We start from the raw sequence: 21,803 nt of genomic DNA, 5'->3' as shown, positions 1-21,803 counted from the left end.
AAAGATTTCCTGGAAGATATATTTCCAGGATAGACTCCGGATCCTCCTGACCTTGATCTGGAAAAGGCTGTTACTAAATGTGCTGATCTTGTGATACTGGGTGATATTATGTAATAAAATTTGATATGTTTAAAAGTCAAATTTAAAATTCAATATATTTGGATTTTGACTATTCTTTCTTGTCATACTGTGTTTAAAGTTTAAAAAAGAATCAGACATATCGTCTTATCATATACGATTGCTCTTTTTTTGTCATGATCATTTTAAATGATTGCAACAATGCGCTTTTACTTTTACTTTGCAAAACATCCTACATTTTTTCACTTGAACTCATATATAAATTCAACATTACAGAATATTTGCTACTCTACAGTATTCTGCTTGTGGCTGATTGAGAAAAGGTCATAGTGACAAAATTAGAGTGAGTGAATATAACTCTCTCCTAATATATCCAAATTCAGAGCATTGTTAATGCATCTATGTCCCTCCCGATGCTGCCTATTAAATGTGATGATGACTGGAGGATTTGTCAGAGGTGATTACACATTTGAATGCTATGATGTACACTTCAGTTTGCAGCATCTTCTTTCTGAACTACTGAGCTATGTGAAAATTGTCCACTGACACTTGCAGACACTTAAAAGATAGCAGGCTTGTCTGTGAAACTTAATGCATGGAGAGTTCAAAGGTGTATTAACACAATAAGCCTTCCAAGTATGCTGACATTTAACTCATTGAGCTGCACAGAGGGCTATATTTGTATTTTGTCCAAATAAGAATATAATGCTATGAGTGAGCTATCGAATATCACATTTTTATTCAATCCACAAGCTCATTATATCTCAAGAGTAACTGCTTTAGAATTTCTTCTGCTTTCCCTTCATTGCCAACATTGGATCACATTTCCTGTGCAAGGACTGAGCTACTGGCTGACAAAAGCTTCCTTATAAATCATACAACATGGATAGCATGCTATAATACCTCAAGGAAACACACTATGGAATTACCATCTAAAGATGCATTGTTTTTGTGGACACAGGGAATATTTCAATTATATGAAACTGACAGCTTTCTTTGTTCCCCATCTTCTATTAAGTGTAGAGAATATCATTATAAAGTATCTCTTTTGGTTTTCTTTTTTTTTGATTGCCCTAAATTTAAATTTATAGTAAAGAAGAAAGGAATATACAGTAAACCTGCATGTAAGATGGGATGAAAGGTGAAGCTAAAAGTTTAGAATAACTGAAGTGTTCCTGTCAACATCTTAGTCTTTGTCAGAGCCCCAGGAGAGACTTGAGGAACTCCAGCTGTCTTTAGTTTGGCACACTATAAACTCTTTGGCAGCTTCTGTCATTTCTTAGAGCTTTTGGTATGACAATATACCAATTTTATTTCTTCGTAATATGCCGAGCTTCCATGGCCCTTGCAACTTTATACAAGTGACATTTGGCATCTTATCCACAGTTATAGCAGGGAGCTTTATAATGCTAGAGGACATTTTAAAGTAGGATTAACATCTACCTGGAGCTTCTCAGTTATCTGACCTTGGTTTGTTAATGATGATCCAAAAAAAAAAAAAGAGAATTTTTTTTTTGATTGATTCAACTGAAGTGAATAAATAGTAATTAATCAGTGTAGTGAATAATAATAATAATAATAATAATAATAAGAAGAAGAAGAAGAAGAAGAAGAAGAAGAAGAAGAATAAGAAGAATAAGAAGACGAAGAAGAATATTATTATTAATAATAATAATAATAATAATAATAATAATAATAATAATAATACCCTTTCATTTTTGTTATTAGTCATTAGTCATATTATAAGTCAAACAATACAGACGTCTTGATTTTATGGTAATTGTTTACATCTATTTTCATCTATTATGTGCTAAAACAACACCTGTGTGCTCATGAGATGGCATCAGAGGATAAAAATAATACACACGTGTGTCATAAGATGCTGCTTAAGGAAGGCAGCATTAGTGGGCAAACAAAGTAAAACGTCATGACCAAATCGAGTGGATCAGATATGGTGACATCACATTTAAAGGTCTATATAAGAGTTGGACGGAGAATCCTCATCGGACACACAAGGCAGCCGACTAAGGTGAGTGACTTACAGCTGTTTCTATTATAAAGGAACAAAACAAAACAAAACAAACACAGGTTCCTTCAACAACAAATCCTAAAATTCTGTTTGAAGATATAATACATAAACATTATTGTCTTTAACAGATTCATACAGCAGCCCCACAAAGATCATCTCTGAATTTCCTGGGAGGCACCAGACAGGGTAAATACAAACTACCATCATGTTTGTGCTTGAATATATTTTTTTAAAAATGACATCAATGTAAGATGATAGATTATATTGATGTAATTTAGATTTGTGTTAGATTTTGGTCAATATTTAGCATCATAAATTGCTGAAGCTATTGCACATCACATGCATAGCACATGGAAGGACTACACATTAATGACATTGGTCATTTCCAATATCAGATTTATTATACTGTAAAACCATATTAATTTCTTCCCAGAGTAATACAATTAGACAAAATATGTTATAAGTCAAAAAGATCTACAAAAAGCAATAAATTGGAAATGTTCTTTCCAGCAAGGTGTCACTATGAGTTCGGACGCAGATATGGAGTGCTTTGGCCCGGCGGCCATATACCTCCGGAAGCCAGAGCGAGAAAGGATTGAGGCACAAAACTTACCATTTGATGCCAAAACAGCCTACTATGTGTCTGAGCCGACTGAGATGTACCTTAAAGGAGTTCTCCAGAGCAGAGAGGGAGGCAAAGCCACCGTCAAATCTCTGTGTGGCAAAGTGAGTAGGGAAAAATAAACCAGAAGCTGGGTTTAACATATGACATTCATGCCACTGCCACGTAACTGCTCTTAATTCACTCCAGGTCTTGACAGTGAAGGAGGATGACATCTTCCCCATGAATCCTCCAAAGTTTGACAAGATTGAGGACATGGCTATGATGACCCACCTCAATGAGCCTGCTGTGCTGTACAACCTTAAAGAGCGTTATGCAGCATGGATGATTTATGTGAGTATACAAACACATAATATATTTTAGCTACATTTGCATCCATGATTTTTTCCCAGAACGGTATTAAAGTACTTTATGATAATTGAGTATAGTAATGCAACTAATTTCCTCATTGGCATATTAAACATTCAATATAGTTTAGTGGCATAGGAACTGCTTTTTATCCATTGTTTATGTTTAGCATTTAATCTCTTCCTTTTGCACAGACCTACTCTGGGTTGTTCTGTGTCACTGTGAACCCCTATAAGTGGCTCCCAGTGTATGACAGTTTGGTTGTGGCGGCCTACAGGGGTAAAAAGAGAATCGAGGCCCCTCCTCACATCTTCTCCATCTCTGATAATGCTTATCAGTTTATGCTCACTGGTATGAAGGTTTTAACATTTTACAAAATATGATTATTCAGTTATGCGCATAGTAAATTTATCAACATGTAGAATTGTTACTTTCCAGACCGTGAGAACCAGTCAATCCTGATCACGTAAGTTCAACGAATCTGAGATGATATAAAAAGTGTACATTAAGTTTGCTAAACCATTAATACATTAGATGATTCAGGAGCTACCCGAATCATCTGTGCAAAATTTTAAAATAGTATTACACTAAGATCATGCCTAAACAATATATTCAATGAGTGCACTTTTCTCTACTAGAGCATGTTGGTAGTTTTGTTTCTTTGTTCATGGTTCATCAACTAAGAATAATATTTTGATCATTATCGAAAACCAATGGAAGCAGATAAGAAAAACAGCAGATCATTTGCAAGTTTCAGATACTTAAAAGATTTTGACCTAGAACATTGTTATGCTTTAGACTGCAGGAAGCACTTTTATAACCTACAGCTGTAAGTTCTGAATTGGTTTACATTTCAGTGGAGAATCTGGTGCAGGAAAGACTGTAAACACCAAAAGGGTCATCCAGTACTTTGCGACAATCGCAGTGTCTGGACAGAAGAAGGTAGAACCTGCTGCTGGGAAAATGCAGGTTGGTGAAATTGTGCAGCGCTGTTTGTAGTGTAAGTAGTATAATTAATGATGAAATATTTGTTCTAAGTTTTAATTCTCTTAATATATATGTGTGTTTAGGGGTCACTGGAAGATCAAATCATTGCAGCCAACCCTTTGCTGGAAGCTTACGGTAATGCAAAGACTGTGAGAAATGACAACTCCTCTCGCTTTGTAAGTGCCTTTAACACAAAAGTTTTTTTTATAACTACAATGTTTTTAGCATTTAAAAAGTATTCTATCACATATTTTCCAATGTTTTAGGGTAAATTTATCAGAATCCATTTTGGCTCTACTGGAAAGTTAGCTTCAGCTGATATTGAAACTTGTGAGTTATTTCAATATATTATATAAATAAATATATAGCATGTACAGTATGCTATATATGTTTCATCCCATCTCTCAGTAGCATTTCAAGCATATGATTATCCATACAGATCTGCTGGAAAAGTCAAGAGTAACCTTCCAGCTGTCAGCTGAGAGGAGCTACCACATTTTCTACCAGCTCGCAACAGGGCACAAGCCTGAACTGCTGGGTAATGAAGTTTTAAACAGACTGCACTTTGTGTACACAAGCAAAGCAGAAGAAATGTACCATGCTTTTTTGTTGTTGTTGTTCACACAAAGTGTTCAAATATGTCTGTGTATATATATAATATTTTAAGAAGCACAATTTCTTTTATTTCTGCAGAGGCTCTCCTTATCACCACTAACCCATATGACTATCCAATGATCAGTCATGGGGAAATCACAGTCAAAAGCATCAATGACGTGGAAGAGTTTATTGCCACAGATGTAAGCACGTTTTTATATACAGGTGTAATCTTGGATGTTGAATGTAATTTAGACAGAATTGTTCTCACAAAGCTGCCTTTTGTGTCTGTCACAAGTATTATATGATTTGTAAATGAGCACTTTCTTGGTTTTTAGACTGCCATTGACATCTTAGGCTTCACTGCTGAGGAGAAAATGAGCATTTTCAAGCTGACAGGAGCTGTGATGCATCACGGGAACATGAAATTTAAGCAGAAGCAGAGAGAGGAGCAGGCCGAGCCTGATGGCACTGAGGGTATCACTTCATTTCATTCACAGCAACATTTTTTTATCATGGTTGTATTATACTATTGTAACTGGAGATGTATTGTATGATTGATTATTTTGTCATTTAATAGCTTAACTAAAAAACTTTATATTTTTATTGCAATATAGTTTTCTTAAATCAAAAGGTTTTTTGTAGCTTTATAAATGTATCTTTTCCCTCCAGTGGCTGATAAAATCGCTTACCTCATGGGCCTGAATTCAGCTGACATGCTGAAAGCTTTGTGCTTTCCCAGAGTTAAGGTTGGGAACGAGTTTGTGACCAAGGGGCAGACTGTGCCACAGGTAATGAGAACTTCACAGAAACAGAGAATATTTACAATTACAATTATTTACTTAAAAAATATTTGTTTTGCTCTTTCTAACAGGTCAACAATTCAGTCAATGCACTGAGTAAGGCAGTCTATGAGAAGATGTTCTTGTGGATGGTTGTCCGTATCAACGAGATGTTGGATACCAAACAGCCGAGGCAGTTCTTCATTGGGGTGCTGGATATTGCTGGGTTTGAAATTTTTGATGTAAGCAGATTAGGTGCTAATGTAAATATCGTTCCATCCAAACAAAAAAGTGGAAATGAGCTCATGTGTGTCTATTTAACAGTTCAACAGCTTGGAACAGTTGTGCATCAACTTCACTAATGAGAAGCTGCAACAGTTTTTCAACCACCACATGTTTGTGCTGGAACAAGAGGAATACAAGAAAGAAGGAATTGAGTGGGAGTTTATTGACTTTGGTATGGATCTGGCAGCTTGCATTGAGCTTATTGAGAAGGTGAGAAATAATTATCTAGTTAACAGTTTTTGGAAAGTAAACAAAATTAATCTTTCCCTGGAAAAATAAGCAAACTGTATTCTTATACACAGCCAATGGGTATTTTCTCCATCCTTGAAGAAGAGTGCATGTTCCCCAAAGCCACAGACATGACATTCAAGAACAAGTTGTATGACCAGCACATTGGTAAAAGTGCCCCTTTCCAGAAGCCAAAGCCTGCTAAAGGCAAGGCAGAAGCTCACTTCTCGCTGGTGCACTATGCTGGCACAGTAGACTACAACATCTTAGGCTGGCTGGATAAAAATAAAGACCCCCTGAATGACTCTGTTGTTCAGCTGTACCAGAAGGCATCAGTGAAACTGTTGCCTATTCTGTTTGCTTCTCATGCTTCTGCTGAAGGTGTGTTACAGTTTGTTTGTTTGTTTTTTTAGAAACTATACTATACTTTATAATAAATATGTTGATATTTGCTTCACTGTTAAAATTATTGTTAAATGCTTTTGGGAAAAGTGGGCTCAGTGAAATGTGCTATGTGGTCACTTCAACACAACTTCAATTTGATAATATTGCTGAATATAAGCAACTTTACTGGTATGTTGAATCAACAGCTGAAGGAGGTGGCAAAAAAGCTGGGAAGAAGAAGGGTGGCTCCTTCCAGACTGTGTCAGCTTTGTTTCGGGTACAATATTATTTATACTAATACATCAAGAGATACAGCATTAAGCCTTTGGTGGATCTCTGAAAGAGGATGGATGGTTGTTTATATGGTTGTTTTGAAATCCAACAGGAAAACCTGGGAAAGCTTATGACCAATTTAAGAAGCACTCATCCACACTTTGTGCGTTGCCTCATTCCAAATGAGACCAAAACACCAGGTAAGTTTAAAGTAAACTTTTCTTTTACTGTATGCACATACCAGAAACCTCAAAGACATTTGGCAATCCCTGTTAAATCCTGCCTTGATCTTTAATACTGTTTGATGAATTCTTTGCACCTTCAGGCCTGATGGAGAATTTTCTAGTAATCCACCAGTTGCGCTGTAATGGTGTACTGGAGGGTATCAGAATCTGCAGAAAGGGTTTCCCCAGCAGAATCCTCTATGGTGACTTTAAGCAGAGGTATTTCCTGCACATAATACACATGAGCATTATAAATGTAATTTCTATATCGGTATATAACAGAAATTATAATCACACGTAGTTTATACACATGTCCACAGATGCAAATTAACCTGTCAAAGTTAAGGATATTTTCTGTGTTTCAGATACAAAGTATTGAATGCTAGTGTCATCCCAGAGGGGCAGTTCATTGACAATAAGAAAGCTTCAGAGAAGCTTCTCGGTTCCATTGACGTAGATCATACGCAGTACAAGTTTGGACATACCAAGGTACGAAATGCTAGCAAGCTAAATTTCACAGGCATTCACTAGAAAATTGTGGCTTAATAATTATAAATCTTATTTATAGGTGTTCTTCAAAGCTGGTCTTTTGGGTCTTCTAGAGGAGATGCGAGATGAGAAGCTTGCTATTCTGATAACTATGACTCAAGCACTGTCCCGAGGTTACCTTATGAGGAAAGAGTTTGCCAAGATGATGGAGAGAAGGTATTGTCTCTGGGATGTTAAATGTATGTTTGTTTCAGGTTTAATTTATTTCTATTACACCAAAAGAATTACAAATTGACTATAACTTTGTGACAGAGAATCTATCTTCACCATTCAATACAACATCCGCTCATTCATGAATGTCAAACACTGGCCATGGATGAAGCTGTATTTCAAGATCAAGCCGCTCCTGAAGAGTGCAGAGACTGAGAAGGAAATGGCTGCCATGAAGGAAAATTTTGAGAAAATGAAAGAGGATCTGGCAAAGGCTCTAGCAAAGAAGAAAGAGCTAGAGGTAAAAATGGTTTCGCTGCTGCAGGAGAAAAATGACCTGCAGTTACAAGTAGCTTCAGTAAGTATTCATCACATCTTTTACAGCTAATAATTAATTTATAACTAAAAGGTGTACATTATGGAAAGCATTTCATTTCCAATTCTAGGAATTTGAAAATCTCTCGGATGCTGAGGAGAGATGTGAGGGACTCATCAAAAGCAAGATCCAGCTCGAAGCCAAACTCAAAGAGGTAACTGAGAGACTGGAAGATGAGGAAGAAATCAATGCTGAACTGACTGGCAAGAAAAGAAAACTGGAGGATGAGTGTTCTGAGCTGAAGAAAGACATTGATGATTTGGAGCTAACCCTAGCTAAAGTGGAGAAGGAGAAGCACGCTACTGAGAACAAGGTCTATATTTTATGGTCAAGGTAATTATCATTTGAAATTATGACTGCCACCGATGCTTATGTAAATGTCTTTTCAGGTCAAAAACCTTACTGAAGAAATGGCATCTCTAGATGAGACCATTGTAAAATTGACAAAGGAAAAGAAAGCTCTTCAAGAGGCACATCAGCAAACTCTTGATGATCTCCAGGCAGAGGAAGACAAAGTCAATACTCTGACCAAAGCCAAGGTTAAGCTGGAACAACAAGTAGATGATGTAAGTTTTTGAGAAAAATATTTTATATTTACTACTATTTGGAAACAATCACACTGAATATTGATGTAGAAGTGCTTGACCTGTATCCCAGCTTGTTATTCTGTTTACAATAGCTTGAAGGCTCTCTTGAACAAGAGAAGAAGCTGCGTATGGATCTTGAACGAGCTAAGAGAAAGCTTGAGGGAGACCTCAAACTGGCCCAGGAAACCATAATGGACCTGGAAAATGACAAGCAACAGTCAGATGAAAAGCTTAAAAAGTGAGAGTTAAAAGATTACAACATTTTTCTCAGTTTTATTTTAATTGCAATGTCTGAGATATTTATTTGTTGACCAACAGGAAGGACTTTGAGACAAGCCAACTTCTTACTAGGATTGAGGATGAGCAGTCTCTTGGAGCACAGCTGCAGAAAAAGATTAAAGAACTCCAGGTCACTATATAAACTACTTTTTATTTTACCATTATTATTTTGTGCTTATTTGTGCAGTAGAACTCACACAATTATATATACGTCATAGGCACGTATTGAGGAGCTTGAAGAGGAGATTGAAGCAGAGCGTGCTGCCCGTGCTAAGGTTGAAAAACAAAGATCTGATCTTTCCAGAGAACTGGAAGAGATCAGTGAGAGGCTTGAGGAAGCTGGAGGTGCCACTTCTGCCCAGATAGAGATGAACAAGAAACGTGAGGCAGAGTTCCAAAGGTTGCGCCGTGATCTTGAGGAATCCACCCTGCAGCATGAAGCCACTTCTGCAGCTCTTCGTAAGAAGCAGGCTGACAGTGTAGCAGAGCTTGGGGAGCAGATTGACAACCTTCAGAGGGTCAAGCAGAAGCTGGAAAAAGAGAAGAGTGAATTCAAAATGGAGATTGATGATCTGTCAAGCAACCTGGAGGCTGTTGCCAAATCAAAAGTAAGCAAGTTTTCAATTCATGTTTTGAGGCAATGAGCCTGCAGAACTAACACTTTAAAACATGCCAACTGTGGTTTTTACAGGCTAACCTTGAAAAGATGTGCCGTACACTGGAAGACCAATTGAGTGAATTCAAGTGCAAGAATGAAGAGCAACTTCGTCAACTGAATGACATTGGAACCCACAAAGCACGTCTTCAGACAGAAAATGGTAAATAATTAAAGTAAACCAGGAGAGATTGCCCTTTGTTAAAAACGTATATCTATTAGATTGGAATTCTTATGTTGGTACTTCTGCAAGGTGAAATTGGGAGACAACTGGAAGAAAAGGAAGCTCTTGTTTCTCAGCTGACTAGAGGCAAACAAGCTTTTACACAGCAGATTGAGGAGCTGAAAAGGCAAATTGAAGAAGAGGTCAAGGTTAGTTTTTGTATTTTTAAAACACTTTAAATCTCAATCTAAATGATTTTCCAATTATTAATTTTGCCATTTTTCATTTCAAGGCAAAAAATGCCCTGGCCCATAGTTTGCAGTCTTCTCGCCATGATTGTGACCTTCTCAGAGAGCAATTTGAAGAAGAGCAAGAAGCCAAAGCTGAGTTGCAACGTGCACTGTCCAAGGCAAACAGTGAAGTAGCACAGTGGAGAACAAAATATGAGACTGATGCCATCCAGCGCACTGAGGAACTTGAGGATGCAAAGTAAATATTTTTCTTATAATAATGTTTTTGAATGAAAGAAACTTATGTAATAGCATAATGGCACGCCATTACCCTTTTAGGAAAAAGCTTGCCCAGCGCTTGCAGGATGCTGAGGAGTCTATTGAAGCCACGAATTCCAAGTGTGCATCATTGGAAAAGACAAAGCAGAGATTGCAAAATGAAGTGGAAGACCTAATGATTGATGTAGAGAGAGCTAATGCACTCGCTGCCAACCTAGACAAAAAGCAAAGAAACTTTGATAAGGTAATAAATACTGAACCTATAGCCCACTATTACACTTTCTTAAATACTGTTGTCAAGTAGCAATAAACTGACTATAAATATGTACAACTAAACATGGTATAAACTGTATAGTAGATAGCAAGATCTATAGTATACAGTATATGGCATATCTAGTTAGCAAGCTAGTCATTTACAATATCACCACAATCAACACAGAAGCTGAAATACAACTGTTGATCTTGATTATTTAAAGATTTTGGCTGAATGGAAACAGAAATTTGAGGAAAGCCAAGCAGAGCTTGAGGGAGCCCAGAAAGAGGCTCGCTCTCTTAGCACAGAGCTTTTCAAAATGAAGAACTCATATGAAGAAGCTCTAGATCAGCTGGAGACTCTGAAGCGAGAGAACAAGAATCTTCAGCGTAAGTCCACGTGTATACTTCTCTGCAAAATAATGCCATTGCATGTAACATTCAATGTTATTTTTTGTATTTCTGTCCATACAGAGGAGATCTCAGATTTAACTGAGCAACTTGGAGAGACTGGAAAAACTATTCATGAACTGGAAAAGGGAAAGAAGACAGTGGAGTGTGAGAAAACGGAAATACAGACAGCTCTTGAGGAAGCTGAGGTATGCAACATAGATACAAGTTTTAGGTCTTAATTATATGATATTTATTCTGTGAAAACCTTTCTAGAAATACTTTTAACACAATGTTTCAGGCCACGCTAGAGCATGAAGAATCCAAGATTCTTCGTGTCCAGCTTGAACTTACTCAAGTGAAGAGCGAGATTGACAGGAGGTTGGCTGAGAAGGATGAGGAGATTGAGCAGATCAAGCGAAATAGCCAGAGGGTGATTGAATCCATGCAGAGCACTCTGGATGCTGAAATACGAAGCAGAAACGATGCTCTCAGAATTAAGAAGAAGATGGAGGGTGATCTTAATGAGATGGAGATCCAGCTGAGCCATGCCAATCGCCAGGCTTCTGAATCCATCAAACAGCTCAGATTTGTTCAAGGGCAGCTTAAGGTTGGTTTACAAATTTTGGTGCAAATGTAAAGAAAAAAATAAAACTAATGAAAACTAATCAAAGTTGTTTTTTACAGGATGCACAACTGCATCTTGATGAGGCTATTCGAGTACAAGAGGACATGAAGGAGCAAGTGGCCATTGTGGAGCGCAGAAACAATCTGATGCTGGCAGAGATCGAGGAGCTTAGAGCTGCTCTGGAGCAAACTGAGAGAGGCCGCAAAGTGGCTGAACAGGAGCTGGTGGATGCCAGTGAGCGTGTGACCCTTCTTCATTCTCAAGTAATAAAAACAATTTTGAAATTTCAAGGTTGTACAATGTATTAAGAAGTAATTAATTGTTCTTTAATTTAAACCCTAAGATTAATCCTAATCATTTATGACTGTTTAGAATACCAGCCTTATCAACACCAAAAAGAAGCTGGAGGCTGATCTTGTGCAGATTCAAGGTGAAATGGAAGACATTGTCCAGGAAGCACGCAATGCTGAGGAAAAAGCCAAGAAAGCAATCACTGATGTGAGAGAAATAGTGGACTTCATATTACTTCAACACTATAACACAATAAAATAAATTGGTCATATGTTTGTTTTATTTTGTATGTATGCTCATCTTTTGTCATGGAGATGGAAGTCAAAACAAAAAAGTCATATGTCCCTTGCATTTAATGGTTCAGTGGTTAAAAAAAATCATTACAGGCTGCCATGATGGCAGAGGAGCTAAAGAAGGAGCAGGACACCAGTGCTCACCTAGAAAGGATGAAGAAGAACCTGGAGACAACCGTAAAGGATCTGCAGCACCGCTTGGAAGAGGCTGAGAGTCTGGCCATGAAGGGTGGCAAGAAACAACTCCAGAAACTGGAGGCTAGAGTATGTATAGTATTGCGCTGTAGCTATGTGCATGTACATAATTAATAATTTCATTTACACTGTGATAAAACATAAGTGGACACAAAAGATAGAAGGAATTAGATTTAAATAGACATTTTGATAATTTTGTTTTTAAGAAAAATTGTAATAGTAAATAGCCATTGCCCGTGTTATTTCTGAATGCCGAATATTTTCTAGGTTCGTGAGCTGGAAAATGAAGTTGATAATGAGCAGAGGCGTGCAGCTGAGGCTATTAAAGGTGTTCGCAAATATGAGAGGAGAGTGAAAGAACTTACATACCAGGTACTGCATCAATGTATAACCTTTCTTTTCACCTCAACCTTTACCAATACAAGTTATCGGAGGAACAAACTCTTGCTGGTTTACTACTGACACAGAAGAGAGAATAACTTTGAAGAGAGAATGACTGTAAATGTGATATTCCCTGTTGAGAAAAAAACATTTCTATCTGGAATTGACATGATGGTATGATTAACAATTTTCCTGTCATTGTCTAATCATTTTAATATTTAATGAAAACCATTTAACCAGTTCCCATAAGGATGTATTTTTTACTACAGCATGGTTGACATTTTTCATGTTTCTGACACTGTTTTTCCAGATTTTTTCATATTTGTTCAGAACGTAACCTATTTAATCCTGATATATAATTAATTACCAACAGACTGAGGAGGATAAGAAGAATGTGACCAGACTGCAAGATCTGGTGGACAAATTGCAGCTTAAAGTGAAGGCCTACAAGAGACAGTCTGAGGAAACTGTGAGTTATCTTTAGCTCCTCTGCGTGCTTATATTTTCCTAATGCATTTAAGTACATTTGAAATGATTTCCATGGGTTGTGTTTAACATCCTCCAAAATACATCTGTTTACAGGAGGAGCAGTCCAACACTCACCTATCCAGACTTAGGAGGGTGCAGCATGAACTAGAGGAGGCTCAGGAGAGAGCTGACATTGCTGAGTCGCAGGTCAACAAACTCCGTGTCAAGAGCCGTGACTTAGGAAGGGTAAGTCATTTTTGTGCTCAGAGAAATGAATGAATGAATGAATGAATGAATATTTTTGTTTGTTTGTTTTTCAGGGTAAAGAAGCTGAATAATTCACATGAAGATGTCATAGAAGAGCATAGAGGATCTAAACCCTATGAATTGCATGCAAAATTCTCATCAGAGCTATTAAATGGAGTAGGCCTACACCAATAAAAGTGCTTATGATGTGATATATTTGTTTGTTTTGTCCATTTTGTTCAGAAAGAGGGTTGTTTCAGTGCCTTTGGCTTACACAATGCCAAATATTTAAATCCACACTTTATATCTGTATAAAGCTTCCATCTCTGTTCTTAACCCAGGCTCACTAATCAGCCTGGATGACAAATTCAAAATTCTAAACTCAATAATTTTTAGGTGCTTTTGTTATAGTGTGCAGGCTGGACCAATACTCACAAGCAAGACATCACATTTTCCATTTTCTGCCCTAGTCATTTGCCCTCTGCACTACAGTATTAGTCACTGCATCATTTTGTTTAATCTGATCTAATCTTCTTTTCCCATATACAGTACTTTTTAAGATATACACTAGTTAATGTAGCCATCACAAGAATACATGGAAAACTATTCTTTAACTATTATTTTTTTGTGCTCAGTGTTTTCAAAATCTGCAACCAGTTCAAACGTTATTTAAGCCAATAATTTTAAAGAATGTTATTGAGAGACTTGTCAAGAACTGAAACTAGTATTTTGAAACTCTTCATGGTGCCTTCAAAACACTGAAAAATAGTTATTTACATTTAACTTTAAAGCTAAATCCCAATTAGACCCAGCAACTAGCCATAAGTATCCTTGGATAGTTTTAAATCGGTTTGTTTTTCAGCACTGACAAACACGTTAAAGAGCAGACAGAAAAGGTCAGATAGTCTTTTTAACAACTGACATTCGTTAAATATCGTTTCAATTCAAAACCGCATTAGTTTGAGGTCTATATCGCCAACACCAGGCGTCGCCATTTTTCCTTTTTCTTTGCGCAGTCGCAGTAGCGTCAGCTGTCAAACCTACAACAATGGCGGCTCAGCTTCAGGCTGGGTTTCACTACGCCGGGGTCAGCTGTAAAGGTCGTTACGAGCCAGTGACAGCACCGAAACATTCGAAAAGATGTCATAAATTGCACAATAGTCGATGTTAAAGGACGACGTTCAGTAATACCATGATGTCTTACTGCTGGTTTGATATAAATAGCTTTATGCTGTATAAACACTGAGTTAGCCTTTAGCTCGGGTGGCTAACGAGTCAGACTTTACAGCTGAACTCATTCACTTTTTATGTCGTTTACAACCAACGCGACGAGCTGCTTGGTTATTTTATTAGCTAGTTAGTTTGAAGCCGTGACGTGTGTCATGCCAACGCAGTCTGCGGTAACGGAGGCGAGGTGAAGTAAACAAATCGCCCGTTAATCAAGCACCATGACGGAGGACGAGGGACATGAGGATGGTGCAGCGCGGTCGTCGTTTCCACCGCCGCTTTCACACCGAGAGAGATTCCCGGTGCAGAAGAACAACGTCTGTTCACGATCATACTTTGTAGTGGTCATGGTTTTCTTTCACGTCTACATCCTGAATGTCATCGCACTGTTATTGTACGTGCATTACAACACCGGCTCTGATGCGGGTGCGTCTTCCAGCAGAGAGTTTATCAGCCGGAGCAGAGCAGATCCTGAGACAGCAGAGCAGCCGCCGTCCTACACACACCTCCCGCGCATCGAGGGGATACGGGTCAGGATCTACTTTATCTCTCAGCTACATCAGTGCTGCACTAAATCACCGTTATAATAATCATTGTGCTGGTTGATATCACACATCTGATGCTTTTTTTAGATGCCTATATCACAGGATTGCAACACTGATCCAGGAAAACCACCTGTTTTGCAAACTGTAGTTTTTTCTAGGTGCTCTAACACACCTTTTCAACAAATAATAATAACAGGCTTTCCTGAGTTTAAGTGGGTTTGTTAGAGCTGGGAAAGTGCTGAAATGTGCAGGACAGAAGGTGATTCAGGACAAGGGCTCTTCTTATAGTAACTCTGTGTAGTCTGGTATAACACTTCAGTCTATCTGTTGTTGTGGAAGTTTTGAGTTTTGAGAGATTTAAAGTATCACACTGGTAGGCACTGGCAAGAGTAAAAAGGTTTCACAATTTATTGTGTTCTGCCTCGCAGCAGGACCCAACACTCCTAGTATAGCACGAGAGAGAAAGGCCCCTGATCCTTGATTACATCAAGATTTTATAGCCAGGATTCAAACAAAGACGACATGTAAAAGCAAAACATAATCAATCATTGGCTTAAATGCACAATGCTGCTCATCTCCTGATCAAGCTAATCTTGTATTACCAAGGTCTATTAGAAGGTCTACTAGAAGCTGTTTATGAGCCTAAGTCCCGCCAACTCGTTTCCAGTCCCCTCTGTCCTTGTCATAATCAAACAAACGCTGGCAATGACAATTTCTAGTCACAATAACTACCAGTCACGAGCCTAGAAGGACATGGCCTTACAAACATCTCTAGAGTAAAAATTTCCAACACACAGTCTATAAGTCTGTCTGTCTATCATAAACTCTTTATAATGTCAGGGTTGTGGTGATTCCCAAGCTTGACCTATCCACAGTGGATGTGAGGTAGGAATACATCCTGATTCAGTTGTGGACGTGGTTTCTGATGGTGAACTTGAATATTAGGTTTAATAGTGAAACTAATCAGAGAAACTAAGCTACTCTGTGGAAATATAAAATCACTGATAATTCAGCAACCATGGTTATGTAGACAGAAATGACTAAACAAAACAGTTAGTTATTGTACTGTCTATCATGAATTTAAGTGAATTGTTAAATTCAATTAAAACCATAACACCCTACTGAGAATTTTTGTATGCCTACACAAGTTGACAATAAATATATAAATATTGGTTATAATAGTTATAAACATCACTTTCTCTTGTATTTCAGGTTGGTCATGTGCAAAAAGTGACTCTGGTGCCAGGAAAAGTGCATGAGATTAAGACCCTTAGTCTGAAGCCTCTACTTTTTGGTAATTATCTGTGCTTTTGTGTTCTGTTTTTAAATCTACAGTATATGGTCCAGTCAAGCACATGATATGAATGTTATGATGGTCTGTGTGTGCATGCAGAAATTCCTGGTTTCCTCTCTGAGAGAGAATGTGCAGTGCTGATGCATCTAGCTCAACTGAAGGGCCTGGTGGAAAGTCAAGTCATGGTGCCTGAGGGGCAAGAAGAACTCAGCCAGCAGCTAAACCTCAGTGCTGAAGAGATCTTCCATTTGCTTGATCTAAATCAGGACGGCCAGCTACAGCCACATGAGGTGAGTGAGTGGGTACAAGTGTATATCAGTTTGTTCTTGTTTGTGATACAGTAGACATAACAGAGGTTCTCTTTATCTTTGAAAAGATATGTTATCTGCATGCTGTCCCTGTCACAGATTTTAACACATTCCAGAGTGAGAGATGGTATTTGGCTTACTCCTGAGAACCTCCGAGAGATCTACGCTGGCCTCAAGGTGGACGAGGATGGTAACGGTAAAGACCAATGATACTTGTTATAAAACTTTACTCTACATTAAATCTAACACCTATAAAACCAAAAAGCTTCATGTGTTCAGGATTTACTAAGCTAAAACACAGTAGGAGATCTATAGAAGCTATAAATCATAAAATTAATAGAGAATTGCATTACTAATCTAAGCCGCTCTCAAAAAAAATAAGTCTACTATAATATTGTGGTTAGCTGGGAAATTGGGCTTACTACAAACTATGAACCTAGCAAGAAATGTACATTTGAAGAAAGATAACTTCACTATTCGCTATGAGCTAACTAACACCAGAAATGATGAAGCCAGCTAGCAGCGGGAATATCTACCACACAGTGCAAGCACAATGTTGAACTGCAGCTCCTTTTTTTCTGTCATTTGCATAGCCTGCTACATGAGGATGCTGATTTATTTTGAATATGTAAGCTTTAACTTCTGTCTTTATGCTATTAGCTTGTTTTTATGCTCTGAAGACTACAAAGTAAAAACAAAGTAAGTAGAGTGTTGAAGAGATTGTGTATGTTCAGGTCTCTTGAGTGTAGAGGAGTTTAGGCAGCTGAGCAGCGACGCATTCCAGCGATTCCTACACCAGCGAGGGGTGAACAGGAACCAGTTAGTGAGAAACAGCAGACACACATGGCTCTACCAGGGTCAGGGAGCACACCAGGTCCTCAGAGATCTCCGCAACAGGTATCCCTTCATGAGTTTGTTTAATCTCTTACCAACTATCTCATTTACTTTAAAATAATGCTCATTTTGTTTGTTTACCAAGAGTCACACATTTAACAAGGCTTCCATCTGCATTGGTGGAGTTGAGTGAACCTCTTCAGGTGGTGCTTTATGAACAAGGTGGTCATTACCATGCTCATCATGACAGTGGGCCAGTTTACCCTGAGACAACCTGTACACACACTCACCTCACTGTCAACTCCTCCTCACCATTCCAGACTTCCTGCAGGTGAGACAATTAGATCTGGAGTTTTGGAGCAAAAATGAGTACATATGCTGGTTTACTCCCTATCTGCTCATTATGAGGTCTTTCATGTATTATGCTTATGCAAAATAAATTTGTAGAAACAGAGGAGGGATGCCATTATAAGAAAATAATGAATATGAGAAAATATTCTTGTTTTTCTTTCTCAAAGTTAATGAGACAAAAGAAACACAGCTTTTCATGTTACCCACAATAACACATACAGTACATATACACTCACCATCTAAATGTACACCTGTACATTCATGTAGTTATCCAATAAGCTAATCATGTGGCAGCAGCACATAGTTGCACACAGGTCACATGTTACAGTTAATGTTCACATTAAATCTCTGACTTTATCTGTGGTATGGTAGTTGGTGCCGGATTGGCTGGTTTGAGAATTATATTATGATATGTCTCTGTGTGTACCTCTGCTTTATGACTATATTGCATTTAATATTTTCAGGTACATTACTGTGCTGTTTTACCTGAACACAGTAGAGGAAGGAGGAGAAACCACCTTTCCCGTAGCAGACAACAGAACCTATGATGAAGTGGTGAATCTTACTGATTTAAATCTTTTATGTATGTGTTGGATGTTGAAACAGGGCACTGATCTAAAGTTTAAACAGTAACATTGGATGTTTGTGTTTGTTTTTTAGGCTCTCATACAGGACGATGTAGATTTGTTGGATACGAGAAAGCACTGTGATAAAGGGAACCTGAGAGTGAAGCCCACAATGGGCAAAGCAGTGTTCTGGTATAACTATCTGTCTGATGGAAATGGTAAGGAAGCTGTATGGCTGTTTTGTATTATCTGATGTCTGCTGTATTACATATTAGTATAGCAATTCTTAAGGCCTAAATTCCTATCAAGTTTTACAAGTGCAGGTGAGGTAATGTAATTATTATATTTTAGTCCTATCCAGATGCATCATTTCAGTCATTTTTAATAGATTATTAGTGCATTAATCTGGAAAGAATATACCCCATTTAAATGACCAGTAATGGTAACCCCATGTAATATAAATTCTGTGCAAATAGTACCCTGATTCATCTTTAATTGTTGAGTAGAGTATTTTCCTCATTAGTCTCTGTAGTACTGGTTTGCATGAGGAAAGTATGATACTATGCTTTTACCCCCTTTAGGCTGGGTTGGTGAACAAGATGAGTATGCACTGCATGGAGGCTGTGTTGTCACTCGAGGGGTAAAATGGATCGCTAACAACTGGATAAATGTTGACCCAGACTACCACCGACAAGCCCGGTATGAGCAGCTCATGTCTCAGCGGCCGGAAACTCAGGAGCAGCGGCACACAGATGCACACCAGGACCTGTAACTACATAAATGAATGTCATAAGATTTGCAGTACACATGCATTTGCATTGTCCACAAACAATGACACAAGGAGATCTGTAAACACATGAACATGCATAGTATGCACATGGCAAGTGCTGGAACATGCACATGCAGACACACAAACAATCTTATGTATGGGAAATTTAATAAGTCCTTCTACATTTTAGAAAGACTTATAGGGACACAGGGATTCAATTTTAAAGTTTGCACAAGTGCTACATGCTACTCTGTAGATATACAGAGTATTTAATTTATTTTACTAATATTTATGAACACTTCTAAATTATGTTATTTGTTTTATTGTAGCTGCTCTTAATAAGTACAGCATGAGAGAGAGAGAGAGAGAGAGAGAGAGAGAGAGAGAGAGAGATGGAGATGGGTTGAGCAACCAATGAAAATAGACAGACACTGTTTACTCTCTGGACAAAGAAATGAACTGAATCCAGTTTATTTTTGACATTTGACATTTTTGCCATTTCCCCCAGTGATTGTCACCTAATCATTACACTGCCAAAATCTGTATTGCATTTTTTACATACTGCCCAACTTTATCTAGATTAACAAACCTGTAAACACAACACTGCATATACGTACATGTAGGCAAAATGCATGCTTATTAGGGGGTAACAATATGGACTATCATAACTGACTAGACTAAATAAACCTAATCTCATGATAAGCACACTGCTTTTCATGAACTATTAAGCCAGCTAACTAGCATACTATCCAATTAGCTTGAGAAAAACTTGTTTTTTGTTTGTTTTATTCTGCTAAGATTATAAATGACTGAATCAATCACTGTGCCTCTATTAAGTTTAATTTATTCTGCTTTTATAATAACAAACATTTTAGTCAATTGTAAACCCAATTTTTGTTATTGAATCGGTATCATAAAGAATTTTAGTGTTCTGTATTGTTATCCCCCTAAGGCTTATATTCACCTAAAAATACACTCATGTACAAAAAATACATAAAAAAAACATCATACTAGACTGTAGCATAACATCACTTACTACAAATTTGAGGTTCAGTGTTTAAAGGTAAATTCTGACTGTGCTGCATCAGAGTAACCGTAATAAATGAACCCATAATCACCAGCTTGCACTATATAAGTTATGGCTCCTCTGTAGGGGCAGGTGGGGCAGAGTCCAACCATATACATATACAGTATCTGCAGTATCAAGACCAGTAATCTTCATAGTCCTGATTCACAATGCTATACATTTAAAAATCAGTCACAATACTAATTATTATTAGTATTTAATATGTTATAAATGCAGTCAGATTTTTTTTTACTGCATTTATCACATAAATAAATAGGGGTGGAGGGGCTAAACACTGAAGACATTTGGGTTACGGATCAAAACATGAGACACTATTTTATTAGTTTGGGATCAATCATATTGCATAATCATGGGCCTGATGGCACAAGGGATGTGTGCTAACCGCTTTACTTACATTTGTTTGAGGTAATGTTATTAATTTCATCCTGCACCACCAAAGACTATGGTCATGAGCCCCTCCTGCACCGGTCTCCAAAATAACAAGAACAGCATGTTTTTATAGCTGATTGTCCAAGTTATTTTGTGATTTTACAATCTCTTCATAATTTCTTACACGGCCACAGCTTGTAGGTTATACACAACCACCCCTTTCTGCATAGAAACAACCCAAAAAGCTGAACCAAAAAAATATAGTTCTGCTATAATACATTTACATAGCAGCACACAGCAAATACAGAACATGTACACACTCTCAAATAAAAATACACACACAACTGGTAGGCATAAACATGACTAATAATGTATGATGATTTTATATCCTGTCTCCCACACGTTCAGAACCGAGTAAAGCATTCACAAGATATCTGGACTGACACCCAGGGTGTGAATTCAGGGACAGTTGTCTTGATACTGAGGGGGGTCCACTGTATTTATTTTACATATAAAGGGATCCCTGGTTACAAAAACCTTATGAACCATTACTGAAGGCACCATTTTTATTTATTAGTTTGTTTGTTTATTTATTTATTTATTTATTTATTTATTTATTTATTTATGGGAGTGCAGCCATATTTTATAATCGTTGTTTACTTATTTATGCACTACAGTACCTCCTAAGGAGTGTGAAAGAATGTTCACTTGAGTTTTCATTGGATAAAAGGGATTCAGAACATTAGCCTCTGTTGATTATGTAGTTTGCTATAGTTTTATGTTGGACTCATGTTGGAGTTAATCAATCAGTTTAAAGTTGTTACCCAAGATGTGTATAATACGTGTGGTGAAACACAACATCTCAACTGACATGATCTTTCTTTTATAGCTCTTCCATTAAAGCATGTTGAAACTGAGGCTTGAGCAAACTCACTCTGTACAGGGGTTGTAATTATTTATTATTATTTATTTAATCTGTTTTCAGCTTGAATTCACTTGCATCTATAAAAAGGCTGTGCTATTAATTTATAATGTTATTTATTGTAATTGAAACTCTGTTGCAATGTTTCACAAAAATGTTAAGAGTTTGTCATTTTCTTTTCAAAATAATAAGCTGTTAGTTTTTAAAATAATAAAGTTAAATACAAATTTAAAAACCACAAGTCTTGTTAATAATTTATATTAATATATTAATATATTTATATTA

General features: G+C 37.4%; 2 protein-coding genes across 3 annotated transcripts; both read left to right on the top strand.

The window, feature by feature from the left end:
* The first annotated feature begins 2,017 nt into the window (after nt 1–2,017).
* On the top strand, nt 2,018–13,460 carry myhb (myosin, heavy chain b). The gene is made up of 41 exons (XM_047813425.1): nt 2,018–2,107; nt 2,236–2,293; nt 2,618–2,833; nt 2,919–3,062; nt 3,272–3,428; nt 3,516–3,543; nt 3,935–4,046; nt 4,148–4,240; nt 4,331–4,394; nt 4,504–4,602; nt 4,758–4,861; nt 4,997–5,135; nt 5,331–5,449; nt 5,533–5,682; nt 5,765–5,935; nt 6,028–6,334; nt 6,544–6,614; nt 6,723–6,810; nt 6,936–7,053; nt 7,200–7,323; nt 7,403–7,539; nt 7,636–7,891; nt 7,980–8,222; nt 8,299–8,475; nt 8,589–8,734; nt 8,815–8,905; nt 8,994–9,383; nt 9,467–9,593; nt 9,684–9,802; nt 9,886–10,082; nt 10,163–10,346; nt 10,579–10,744; nt 10,829–10,953; nt 11,046–11,354; nt 11,432–11,635; nt 11,745–11,870; nt 12,050–12,220; nt 12,419–12,523; nt 12,906–13,001; nt 13,115–13,246; nt 13,321–13,460. Exons 3-41 carry the CDS (start codon nt 2,630–2,632, stop codon nt 13,336–13,338), a joined length of 5,811 nt encoding a protein of 1,936 aa, XP_047669381.1. The 5' UTR covers nt 2,018–2,107; nt 2,236–2,293; nt 2,618–2,629; the 3' UTR covers nt 13,339–13,460.
* Nucleotides 13,461–14,259: 799 nt separating this feature from the next.
* p4htmb (prolyl 4-hydroxylase, transmembrane b) lies at nt 14,260–21,753 on the top strand. 2 transcript variants are annotated; one of them, XM_047813460.1, is made up of 9 exons: nt 14,260–15,003; nt 16,231–16,312; nt 16,412–16,602; nt 16,720–16,816; nt 17,355–17,517; nt 17,600–17,785; nt 18,270–18,357; nt 18,466–18,589; nt 18,953–21,753. In XM_047813460.1, the coding sequence occupies exons 1-9, from the start codon at nt 14,695–14,697 to the stop codon at nt 19,141–19,143; spliced, it is 1,431 nt and encodes a 476-aa protein (XP_047669416.1). In that variant the 5' UTR covers nt 14,260–14,694; the 3' UTR covers nt 19,144–21,753. The 2 variants fall into 2 exon arrangements, with proteins under 2 accessions (XP_047669416.1, XP_027002288.1); XM_027146487.2 differs by having other exon boundaries at nt 14,264–15,003; nt 18,270–18,360.
* The last annotated feature ends 50 nt before the right edge of the window (nt 21,754–21,803 follow it).

The sequence above is a fragment of the Tachysurus fulvidraco genome, chromosome 5 (assembly GCF_022655615.1).
Source record: "Tachysurus fulvidraco isolate hzauxx_2018 chromosome 5, HZAU_PFXX_2.0, whole genome shotgun sequence".
Classification (NCBI taxonomy): domain Eukaryota; kingdom Metazoa; phylum Chordata; class Actinopteri; order Siluriformes; family Bagridae; genus Tachysurus; species Tachysurus fulvidraco.
The sequence above is the reverse complement of the archived record's forward strand: the minus strand, read 5'-3'. Positions and strand labels throughout refer to the sequence as shown.